General features: G+C 44.9%; 1 protein-coding gene across 1 annotated transcript in view; it reads right to left on the bottom strand.

The window, feature by feature from the left end:
• Positions 1–1,785: 1,785 nt before the first annotated feature.
• LOC102309411 (corticotropin-releasing factor receptor 1-like) overlaps positions 1,786–12,926 on the bottom strand; it is a gene marked incomplete at its 5' end in the record, with an annotated part of 21,391 nt that continues 10,250 nt past the window's right edge. Inside the window, 9 exon segments of the mRNA NM_001286300.1 lie at positions 1,786–1,977; positions 2,078–2,119; positions 2,469–2,607; positions 2,932–3,017; positions 3,446–3,518; positions 3,610–3,670; positions 3,759–3,912; positions 3,993–4,113; positions 9,807–9,913. Of these exon segments, the coding sequence (NP_001273229.1) occupies positions 1,837–1,977; positions 2,078–2,119; positions 2,469–2,607; positions 2,932–3,017; positions 3,446–3,518; positions 3,610–3,670; positions 3,759–3,912; positions 3,993–4,113; positions 9,807–9,913 (924 nt within the window). The 3' untranslated portion in view covers positions 1,786–1,836.

A 12,926-nucleotide genomic window follows, 5' to 3' on the forward strand; every position in this document is an offset into this window, starting at 1 on the left:
AATAAACAGAGATCAGTTTGCTGATCTGTCCATGTTTCTGATTGGTCACATGATGTAAACTCCGGCCCTTTCACAGCAAGTTAAGCTTGGGTTAATTCATTAAACTGCATGCACAAACACATGTGCACACGCACACACACGTACACACACGTGCACACACACACACACACTCCTGGATCTGCTGCTGTGTGTCTTCAGCAGTGTCTCTGTGGCGGAGCACTCACACCAAACATCAAGCAGATGTTCTTATGGCTATAAAGACTCCATCTGATGCAAAATAAAACCTGCTGATAATCCAGCTTTACTTTCCTGCCCCTGGTGGAAATGGTACAAATCCTTAATCCACTTGCCCGAAGATTTAATCTGAATAAATGTTCACCAGAGGAAGTAGAGCAGGAAGCTGACGTCCAGGCAGTAAAGAGTGAGTACTGGGTCAGGGTTATCAGACAGTCTAAGTTAGGGTTAGGTTTCTCACCACACACCTCTGAATCTGTGATGATCAGTGTGCGTGTGTGTGAAGAGCAGAAAGCTGGTGATCAGTAATACATACAGTAATAGCTGATAAATAAAACACTGATCAATAAATCACTAAACTGATTATAAAATGCAGTCTGGCTGCTCAGTAGGGATGGGTATCGAAAACCCGGTTCTTGTTGAGAACCGGTTCCCACTGTTTCAATTCCTTGGAATCGTTTGCCATTTTTGCAAACGATTCCCTTATCGATTCCAGTCGCCCCGAATGACGTCACCACGTTGCGGAGCGTCATTTACCTGGCAGGAAACACGGCGGCTCAAACGCTCAAAAGTTTGTTATACTTTACGAGAACGGATGACAACAGGGCAACTTGCAATACTTGCAAAGTAGATATTTCATTTAAGGGAGGAAACACTACGAATATGCAAAAGCATTTGCTCACAAAACACGCGATGACCTTAAATGAATGTCGTGTTTTTAATTCCGCTCCGGACTCGTGAATCTCAACCCAGCAGCAGCGGTAACGTTTGCACGTCCTCTCCCGTTAATGCGGCAGGTAAATAATCAACTAACAGTGCATATTATGTTAGCGCGATCTGCCTTATTACAAACCTGCCATTACTGTGCATTTAGTGACCATGATGAGACAGAGTCTGGCTCAGATGCTGGCAGTTCTCGCTGCAGTCTACCGGTAGCGTCTCCTTTCAGGCCAGGATAGACGAATGTCACCGAGCAGTAGACTCAGTTTGTGGTCAAAGGCTTGCACCCGTTTGCCACAGCAGATGATTTTCAGTAAGTGAATGTGTTTAATTGTAGGCAGGGACATTACTGGATATTCTTGTGTAATTGCTACAGAATAATTTATGTTATACTTTGTTATTGCTACAGAAGAATATTTATTTTATTATTTTACATTTACAATTTTTTTCCTGGGGACCCTGTGACACCCCATTGAAGAGCCGTAGGCTGTGGATCTCTTAAGATCTCACTGTTGGGTTTGTAAGGCCATGTTACCCCTAAATTTCTATCTTGTTCAAAGAGAAGATATAAAACAAAGTTCTAAGCTATTCGACCTTAGTGTTCTCCATTTTTAAAAAGAATCGAGAAAGAATCGAATCGTTAAACAGAATCAAAAATGGAATCGGAATCGTGAAAATCTTATCAATACCCATCCCTACTGCTCAGTGCAACATATGAAGCAGCTGATTGGTTGAGTCCAGAGACGGAGAGTCTAGTGAGGGTGAAGAGAGGCGGGGCCACACAGAGCCCCCCTCTAACTGTCTGGTCCTCATGCATCATAAGAGCTCAGATTGGCCAACGGGAATCACATCTCAGACCGCCATTGGGTGAGTTCAGGTCTGTCAGAGGTTTGAGGACTGTTTGATGCTGTGGAAGGACACTCTGCTCGGTGAGGTGGGCAGCGACGTGGCACGTATGACACGGCTCCGGATGGAGTGACGGTCCTGCCAACGAATCCAACGCTTCCTGACCGCGGAGCGCACCTAGATATGTAAACAGGTAAACAGAGACATCAGAACGGTCATGTAAATACAATTCATACATGATGTGAAACCAAGAGGAATCCTGATTAACATGACAAACCTCGCTATTCAGGAAGCAGTAAAACACAGAGACGAAAAAGCCCTGCAGGGACACAGAGAGTCGACAAGTTAGCCAACAGCGACTGATGGGCAGAGGAGCTACAAGAGTCCAGCCTAGAAGTGACATCATCAAAGGATGTGTCCATCAACGTTCTGGCTAATAGCTAAGCTAAAGGTTTATGATTCTTTTTAGATCAGTCTGTGTAAACTGAGCTAAGAAAGCTCGGCCAATTTAGTCTTGGACTGAGACCAGCATAGTAAACTGGATTTAGTAAGCTGAACCTGGTCTGACAGCAACAGCTCATGTATTAGTGCTCAGTGACCACACCGAGGCTCTCTGATAATCGATTAAACTGTGTTAGGCTCCCTCTGGTGTGGGTGGCAGTCTGAACCTGGAAGGACTCAAGGATGGAGTTGAAGTAGATGAAGACGATCCGAGCGACCTCGTCCTCTCCTCCGGGGTTCACAAAGAAAAGCATGTAGGTGATTCCTAACAGAGGCAGCAGCACCAGCGTCGCCTTCACCGCCTTCCTGCAGCACCAGAGCAGCACATTAACCAACACAGGCATTCTTTACCTTCAGCAAACAGGCTCATGCAGCGAGAGGGGAAAATAAGCTGGTTTATGTGAGGAGCTGCATAAACATCAGTGAAGACAGACCGTAAAGACACGGCCAGTGTGAGTGTTTGATGACCTCCAAAGAGACATGCAAAGGTGAGGCGACAGCTAACTATCACCTGTACATCACACCTGCTCTCATCTGTCTGTAAGACCAAACCAATGACTTATTTCTGATCAATCAATCACAAACCCAGCTCAGCTGTCACGCTCTTCCCTTTTACAGGTGTGTTTCTACCTGTATTGAATGGTTTCTGAGGTTGTTGATGCCCTGAGTTTGGTCATCAGGATCCGGACGATGTTGAACAGGAAGACGAAGTTAATCTGAGGAGAAGAAGACTTCCAGGTTTATACACAGCTGGACTATGAGCCAAGTTACCTGTGCAGGTGTTTCTCACACACATGTGACTTCTCAGTGTGTGTACATCTCTGAGTCTGATCAGGTTAGCAGGTTTCAGAGACCACATCACATGACAGCTTGTCAGCTGACGTGTCTTCTCACGTTAAACCAGACCATCTCACTCCTCTTCCTCTCTCGATAAATCATCCTCTCAGCTGTCTGTAACAAATCTGATATTTATAGACTTTATGGGTTTTTACTGGTTTCTACTGTCTGATGGAGGCTTCGGCACCACTTGCTGATCAAAGGAATCTCCAAAACATCAGCATCAGTCTCTGACAGAATTTAAGATGGACTGGCTGTGTTTAAGGAGGACTGTAGTGTTTTTAAGGTGGACTGGCTGTGCTCCTACCAGCAGGACCAGGATCATGGGGCCTTGGTAAATGTAGTCTGTATAAACTCCCGCCCTCTTTCCAAACCAGCACCTGTCAATCAAAACACAGTCACGTGACTCCTCACGTTCAATATTGCAACACATTATATTTAGCAGAAGTCTTGTCTGGTCACATGACCTACTTCTCATTGTCGTAGTACAGCTTCCCAAAAGCCCACGCCACGATGATGGGGAATGGAATACCTGCAGACAGACAGAGAGGGAGACGGGTGAGCAGAGAGAGGGACAGGAGGACAGGTAGACAGACAGAAAGGGGGACAGATGGACTGACCCCACCCGATGCAGATGAACATCCACTTCCTGAGTTTATCGGTTGAGTAGGTGAGAACGACGGCAGTGTGGAGGTAACAGCCTTCACCAAACATCCAGAAGAAGTTGGTCACATGGAAGTAGTTATAACCTGCCGTCACCAGCCTGCACCACACCTGCAGAGGCCGGAGTCAGCGTCACGGTCAGCATCAGTGTGTTTGTCAGTATGTGTCTGTGCGTGTGAGTGCGTGAGCACCTGGTTTCTCTCGGTAACAGCGGGATTCATTGTTAGCTGGACGATGAACCAGGTGGCGTTCCTCAGGATGAAGGCGGAGATCAGGTTCCAGTGGATGATGTTCCTCAAACAGCGAATGCTCCTGAAACACACAGACTTGAACTGATTGCCTCCTCCTTAAACACATCCACACTATACAGTCAGGTGAGCTTTTCAGGACTGAGCTTTCCGCAGCTTGTTCCTGCTGCGCTCAGTCGTTTAAACTGGATTTCATCATGTTCGCCTTTTTGGTCACCTTTGTGTTTGTGCATTTGTCCTGTTTGTGAGCAGCTAATCTCACAACATCAGACTTTTTCAGAGCAGCATCAGGAAACACCTTTCAGATCATTGCTGCCACCTTCTGGTGGTTTTAGTACATTACATTTTAACAGGCTTAAATTTGTTTTATTTAAACATTATGACGGAATATTTAACAGCAATCACCATCCCTGCATCACCCTCTCATGTTTTAATTGGAGAGCTTTCAGTTTGTTTTAAAGCTTGTTTTCATTTGCATCATTTTGATAAATAAAGGACTATCAGCCAATAAGCACTTGCGAGTCCAGGTCAGCCTGCTTTCTCATTACTCTCAGGACTAATTTAGAGTCAAGTGTTAAATTAGCATTTCGTTCATCAGAAATCGTGATCGGCTTCAAAGAGGAGAGGAGCTGTGTGAAGGAGGTCATCATTGGGCTGAAGAAATGAGCATATCAGCGAGAATGCTGAGCAGTTTGTCAAGGACAACATTCAGTCAAGTGAGGAAGACTCTCCTGGAGGAAGATGCCGTGTTTCCCAGCTGTTCACCAAGTTAAGAATCACAAAGAAAATCCAGAAACTTCAAAGCACCAATCAGGCTCAGGAACAGAAAAATCAGACTTGACAAAGTAGACCAGGCAGCAAGCTCTGGAACGGTGGACCCATGAAAACAAAACCAACCTGTGTGATGCAGAAGAGAAGACAAAGAAGGGTCTGAAGCACCAACGTGAAGTGTAGACATAGTGGAGGAAGGGCGATGACCGAGAACAGCAAGCTTCGGCTCATTGTTCAGGTTCGCCACAGGGGGTTCAAACTGAAGTCTGAAAGACCATCAGGTAAACTGAGCTTGCCAATCAGAGGCTGAGAAGGAAAACGGCTGAAATGGTTCAGTTTAATAGGTCAGGCTGAAGATCAGGGTCTGAACATCAATCACATCCTGAGAGTGTCATTTCTAACGTTGAAAAACTCTCCCGGCCACGAGGACCTGAATCATGTCAAAGCTACATGACGCTGGGAGCATACACGACGGTGCAGGTGTGCTGCACACCAAACACAGGTGGAGGAAACTAGTTATTTACAACTGTCTTATAATGTGCCTCTATCTTCCAGCCTGGCTTTTGCAGAGCTCTGTGGCAGGGCTGTGGTATCTGGCTCCGATGCAGTGGAGGGGCAGTGCCAGGGTGGCTGGCAGGACAGCTGCTGCCACTCAGTAATCAGACTATTTCAGTGATGCTGGGGCTCGAGAGAGGAGCTGAGTGTGGAGTGGAGAAGCAGCTGAAAAGCCAACTTCCCAACCTAAGGAAACAACTTCCCAACCTAAGGAAAAAGAAAAAGAAAGGACGTGTTGTGCATGACAAAACTGTCACTTGAGGCTGCGTGGGGTCCATTCATTTCACAAGTTCATTCTACTGAAACTGCTCGATAGACCCTGGACTATCAAGAGTGGCCAACTAGTACATGGAAGAAGTGGAAAAGAGGGCTTTGCTATCCTACTCTGGAACAAGTCATTGGTTCAGGTATATGGATGACACCTGGGTGAAAATCAAATCTCAGGACGTTTCACATTTCACGGATCACATTCACTCGGTGGACCGACACGTCAAAGTGGCAGGTTAGCCTTCTTAGACTGTGAGATCTCCATCAGTAATGGGGGACATCTAAAAGCTGATGTGTACCGTAAACCGACACATACAGATCAGTATTTAAGGTTTGACTCTCATCATAATATAAGAAGAACTTTCTTTATCCCGAGGGAAATTTTTATGTCATACACATGCTCAATGCAGCAAGAGAGACAGAGGAACGGAGGAGTAAGATATACAATATATACAATACTAGTATACAGTAATATACTGTAGGGTAGTGCAAATATAATATTAAATAACTCTAATGAAGTAACAATATAACTATATCCTGAAAAATAAACAGCTTAGCTATCAGTGCAGGTGATTCTAAAAGTGGCATATTATTGTGCCAATGAATAAAAGAGAGTAGTAGCATATGACGGGGAGATGAAACGAACGTGATGAAAAACTGTTGGGTGATATTGCGCGGTCTGAATGGGAACAGAATCACTTTGTTATTAATAATCATCTACTGGAGCACAAACTGGGTGTCACCAGGACGCTACAATGCAGAGTAGGGTTGGGCGATAGGATGACTATATCAACTATCGTCAAAAGGCTGAGCCCATCAGCGATTCATTTGTTTATTTGCCCATGAGTACGTTTGCTAAGAATGATGGCGATAATAGATCCAGTCAACAGAAAAAAACAATGATAGCGCTGTTGTAACAGCCCCCTCCTCAGAGAGCGCCCAAACGCTTGTTGACAGAGCTGCAGAAGCTGCTGATACTCAGCCGGATGGTGAACACGTACATGCTCATGCCAGTTAGCCGCCTTTGAGAACTTTGCTCGCACTATACATCTGCACAAGTGGCACACTGCTTTGGTTACATCCTTAGGTTTACCTCTTTCATCCAAAATAAGCGACTTTAGTGGAGATATCATCTGAATTTCATGAGTGGGACCACTCCTCCTTCACGCCCCCTCTGGCCTCAGCCTATAAAAGCCTCCCTTCTCCAATACCCACTGATCTCATTTTCATGCCCCACCCTGCCCCCCCTTTTTTTCTCTCTTCTCCTGTCCTCTCCTCTCTTCCTTGCCTCCCTTTATTTCTCGTTAGTACAGGGGGTTCAGCCCGGCCCGAGAGCCATCGCCAGTCCCCCTTCAAGGCCTTCCCCAAACCGCAGCACTAATCACACTTCCTCATCCCTCATTGCTCATCGTTACCAAGGGAGTGGTCCCTGTTAGTGAATGTGAATATTCTTTTAGTGCTGTCAGCGTTAACGCGCCGTCATTATGACAAAGACGATTAACAACTAACCTATCAGGACCGGACTGAGCTACAATCCCTGAAATGTATTCCAGGCAGTTTGTCCAAAGTTTGTTCATTCTGCGCTTCAGATGGGTTGAGAGCGTTACAAATTTTAATCACGTTAATCGTGATGACCGCATTAACGCTGACAGCCCTAATTTCTTGGGGGAAATTAGTTCGTCCATGTTTGAACTTCTTCTGTGTTGTAAACATGTATGATTACATTGCTCCGCCCATCAAAAAGTCACCACAGGGATGGGGCAGGGATAGCTCAGTAGGTAGAGTGGTGGCCCCATGATCGGAAGGTCAGGGGTTCGACTCCACTGAACGGCTACCCTGAGGTACCCCTGAGCAAGGTACCGTCCCTACACACTGCTCCCCGGGCGCTGCATTGGTGGCTGCCCACTGCTTCACTGGGTGAATGGGTTAAATGCAGAGGAACTATTTCCCTATGGGGACTAACACGCACACTTTACTATTACATTACATCGACAATTATTGGACTGACGATTGCCGGTTTACATATCGCCTAACGCAGAGCGAACACCATCCCCACAGACACAGCGGCCAGGGAAGCAGAAGGACAGCACATCAAGAAGGCCCTGAGTAAATGTGGTTATCCCAGCTGGATTTTTGTCAAAGCTGGGAAGGCTCCTAAAGAAAGCTCCAGCCGATCCAGGAGAGAAGGACAACCGCTGCCTAATCGAAAACCTGTAGTGATCCCGTACGTGTCAGGAGTATCGGAGCAGCTGAGACACATTTTCTCTAAACACCAGGTCTCTGTGGCTTTTAAACCCCAAAACACGCTGCGCCAAAACATTAGACCACCCAAAGGATCGGGTCCCCCAACACAAACAGAGTAACATAGTATACGCTGTTGAGTGCAGGAGGGATTGCCAGGATTTATACATCGTCGTTCACACAGATTAATTCTGATCTTGTTTTACTTAGTAATTAATTACTGGATCACAGCTTCAGAGATCTGTATTACAGATATAGATATATAGATACAGATAAGCCAGGTTTTGGCTTATCCAGATAACTTCAGGGTTAACCTGAGCTTTCTGTAGGTAGTTTATTACTTACTGGGAAAAACTGCCATGGTAACATGTGCTGTGACTCCAACCTTCTCTAGACCTGCTTAGGTTCCAGATTACAGATCAATTGGTATGACATCGCCACCTATAGACCAATCAGATCGCCAGAAAATAGCATCATCATTCCTGGAAAACCCCTCATTACAGTGCACTGTCTTTGTGCTTCCCTGATGATCAGTAAATAATAAACATATTGATTTTTATGCTATAGGTTTTTGTCTGTTGTCAGCAAACAAATTTACAACAGTTTTATTTCTCTCTAATATCCTATCCTTAAACAGGACCAGTGCACTGTACCTGCTGACCTGAGGTCTGAATTCAGTCATCACATCTAGCTTCAAACCTTGAACAGCAGCAATAAAAACTCAAAGTGTCCAGAGCAGGTAATGTTCTCAGTTTCCATATTTTTCAGACTATAAGGTGCAGTATCAATGAATGGATCTATTTTCATACATAAGGTGCATTAAGTGAAACAAAAAGTGACTGATAGCCTTAAGTCTGAAATCTACTTCATAAGCATGTAGCATCCTAACAGCTAGGTGTTCCAGGTGTGCCAGGTCCTTATGCACACACCATAATATTACGTTGAAGCACAGTACGTATCACTCCACGAGGCTCCTGACTATGGTAGCCGTGATGCTCCGACAATCCATCAAGCGGTGCGGCTTTGTAGCTTACCAAAGTCATATTAAAACATTTTTTGATAGATTTTTGAGCGCCGTGTACCACATAAAATTGGTTTGAGGTCAGTAAGCACAACCAGAATTCATACTTAAGACGCACTGTCGATTTATGGTCGATAATGGTGTTGTCACAGGATGTGCATGTGGTGTTCTGCTTCATTCAGACATGATGCTGAGTCTCGCCACTCTGCTGGAAACATGGAACACACACCTGAACACCTGATCGGCCAATCATATTCATTCACTCTGATCTGATTTCCACGCCTCCTTCATCGGGCTGTGGGACAGGAAGTGGTTCCAGCCATCACCTTGGAAACAAACAGCAGCACTGAGCGTGCTCAGTAATAAACTATCACCTGGAATTCAAATGTTTGCGTGCACTAAATTGATTAAGAATTTTCTGTGGCATGTATCTCACCCTTTTTACTACAATGTTGCATTTTATTTGCATACTTCGCTGTTCTTTAGAGATTTTTTTTTTATCACCATGTTGTAACATCAGGTTGCGCTCACAGGGATTATTTTCTGTGGAAGAAGAGTCATGTGACCCACGAAATGCCCCTTTGTGATTGGTCAGATGCCCTTCATGTGAATGTGCAGGATTAGTGAGTTGATAACTAGCTTTGTGTGAGCGCCATTGTAAAGGTGAGTCCAGATGATGGAAGGATATCATGGGTTTGTTTAATCTTCTTCATGGTACAGTCACCTGCATTACCCTCACCGTCCACCAGGGGGCTGGACCTGTGCTCCTTTCTTTGTGAGGATGCGCATAACTGATCCTTTAACCTGAACCAGGAACTGAAGCTTAACCCTTCAGCTGTCCTTACAGCAAGCGTGCGACATGTCTTCAGACAGGTGTACACACAGACAAACAGCTGCATTACCTGAGCCTCATGAAAAGCGTGAAGGCAAGCAGCAGCGCTCCCAGAGAGATGCAGTGGCCCAGATAGTTGATGATGACAGCCACCTGATAGTGAACTTTACTCTTCCTCTGAAACAGGAAGTAGAGCGAGAAAGGACAACCTGTCAGATCTGACCCATGACTCCAGAAACAACCAAGCAGTTCAACAGTTTCATGTTTTCATCTTTATTATAAAAGTCTGAGCTCAGTCTCCCCCCATCATGAAAATGTCTGAAAGAGTAAAACTAGAACAGGTTCAAAGGTCATGGAGAAAAGGCCCCGCCCACTGAGCTCACATTTTTCCTGCTCCTCTAGATGAAGGTACAAAGCTGAAGGTTTATCTTAATCAGTGAAACAAAGAAGGAAAGAGCTTCAAAGAAGTCCCACCCACAGTCAGGTGACCCAGCAAAGGCCCCACCCTCCCATAATCCACCAGCACAAGTATCATGTTCTAATATGTGTAAATGGGATATTTCTTCAATATGTGCTGGAATGAAATCAATCAGCCAATCCATCAACTAGTAAACATTCTTCATAAACAGCTCCCTGAGACTTGACCACAGCATATCTGAGGTCATGTCTTTGACCTTTGATCTCTCCTTGGATCCTATAGTCTTGACCTATAAAAAAATAATTCCCACCTGGTTGGTGAAGGTTTTTATCTGGAGCTGGTGAAGGAGCTCATGTTCTCTAAGACCTCTGTAGCAGTGGTTCTCAAACTGTGTTATGCATACCACTGGTGGTATGTGGGCTCCCTCTAGTGGTATGTGGGAGGTCTCCAAAAAAATTTTTAAGATTAAATAATATACAATACCATGTTCTGAGTGAGGGATTTAAAATGAAATGAAGACAGAAAACTAAACAGCAGTGACGTTTGTAGGGTTACTGAAGTTTGGATGGGTAAGGAACAAATGCAATTGCATGGCAGGACGCTGTACATGGACCAAACTTCAGTCAGGAGAACAACTGAACAACTGAGATAACCCATCCACAATACGAGGTTAGTTTAGGTTATGTTTCTGTTCAGAGTCGCAGCTTTCACATGAGATGCTGAGGTGTAACGGGGGTCATGCCCTTTACAAAATCTATCCAATAATCAGTTTACAATCACATCCTTTCTCTGTGTGCATGTTTCCATAGCAACATGTTGTTTTCATTTAGATGATTAAAAATTATGCCAAACGTGTAATCAAAACAACTATGTGTTTGTGCCGTAATAATAATGAACAGTTATGCAACTTTCCTTTCATGCTCAGCCTCGTTGCACTGTAAACACACACGCACACCTTGCTTGTTAATTACGGTCTGTGATTGACCAGCAGCCAGCTCTTCTGGCCAATCACAGGAGAGCAGGAAATGGGTGACAGATTGTCTCAGTGGGAGATGCTCTCTCCTCTCTCCACACTCTCTCTGTCTCTTCACACACACACACACACACATGCACACCACACGCACACACCACACACACACACACACACACACACACACAAACAGACCACAGACATACATAGCACTTATCAGACACACACACGTTGTTCTTTGTGCCTTTGTGAGGACCCCAGGGAAACGCTGCCCACAGCAAATGGACCAGCTTCCCACCTGGACCTCAAAGGGATCCGCCCCCTTAGTGCTCACACACACAGAGGCTCCAGATGGTTCTCGCTCTCTGAGGACTCATTCACACTGACGTTTGATCACTCATGTTCTCACACTTGTCACTGACTGTTTCAGTTTATTCTGTGTGTGTGAGAGAGTGTGTGGATCAGGAGAATGCAGAAAACTTGTTAAAATCAAACAAAGGTTACAAATCGATGCTGTGTGGCTGAGAGGGCAGAAATCATGCTTCAGTGACTTCCTAGGTCATGTGCTAGATTAGAGATCAGTAGGTCTGCTGAAGGTTCATGGTGATATGAGGAGCTTGGTAAAAAAGGTCTGGACTTTAAGTTTCTTGAAGGTGTTTCATCCAAGAAGCTTCTTCAGTTCTAAGAGCAAATGATGCAGAGTCACTAAGGGGGTCGCTGACCCACTATTGATCAGTGAGTATAGGGGTGGGATTTAATAAGTTTTCTTCGTCCCACTCCTTTTCAGGTAATTTTTGTTTTTGTTTTGTGCACTTTATGTTCAATATATGTATTTTTGTTGTGCCTGAAATGAACAAATAAATGAATGAATCTATCTAATCACATGAGCCAAGGTGTGAAAACAGGTGTGGGTCACTACCAGCCGAGGTTGTGAGACCTTGCCCCACCCTATCATGTGATTTCCTCAGGTGAAATGACCCAGGATGTGAGTGGGCTGTTGTCAATAGGAAAATTGTCAGTATAATCTTTTAATGGTGTAAGTTTGCATATGGTAGAATACTGCATGTAATCATTTGTGTTTAGAAGTATATAGTTGGTGGCATATTGAAAGAATGTCTCATCCTAGGAGGTCTGTAACATTCCAGGGTGTTCTGGCTTCACCCCCACATCCTAGGAGTATGGGAGAGGTCGTACCTTGTCTTATTGTTTTACGGTAGGATTAAGGTAGCTATATCTGTTCTAGTCTAAGTGCTTTTTGTTTAGATGAAGTCGTTTATGGGGTCTCACACACACACACACACACACACACACACACACACACTGAAGTATAAATAAAGACCGGGGCAGTTTCTCAGTGCGAGTCCCAGTTCTGGAGGCTGCCCTTGCTAGCAAGAAGTTCTGTGTGTTTCTCTTCTCTGAGTCTCTACTGAAGAAGTGCTTTAGAGTATATCTCTTAATAACAGCTGTAGCGTCCAGATTACTTACGTAGTCAGCTAATCCGTTCAACTGATATAAGATGCGGTAAGCTGAACACAGCTTCAACCGTCTGTTTGTTGAAAAATAGTAATGGACCGCATTTACTTGTTAGTAACTGTAACGGCGTTGTAACGACAGGAATAGTAATTAGTTAGATTACTTGTTACTGAAAAAAGTAACGCCGTTAGTAACACCTTACTCCCTGCCGGTAACTGATGCCCTCAGGGGTCGGTGCGTTGGTATGTACCAGCTCACTCCCGGTGGCTACTTGGCGGGTCCTGGTGCCTCTTCCGGGGCAAAGGGGGCCCTCCGGCCTCCGGCCTCTG

Source organism: Haplochromis burtoni, unplaced genomic scaffold (genome assembly GCF_018398535.1).
Source record: "Haplochromis burtoni strain Fernald_Lab_line unplaced genomic scaffold, NCSU_Asbu1 Contig_915, whole genome shotgun sequence".
Lineage (NCBI taxonomy): Eukaryota > Metazoa > Chordata > Actinopteri > Cichliformes > Cichlidae > Haplochromis > Haplochromis burtoni.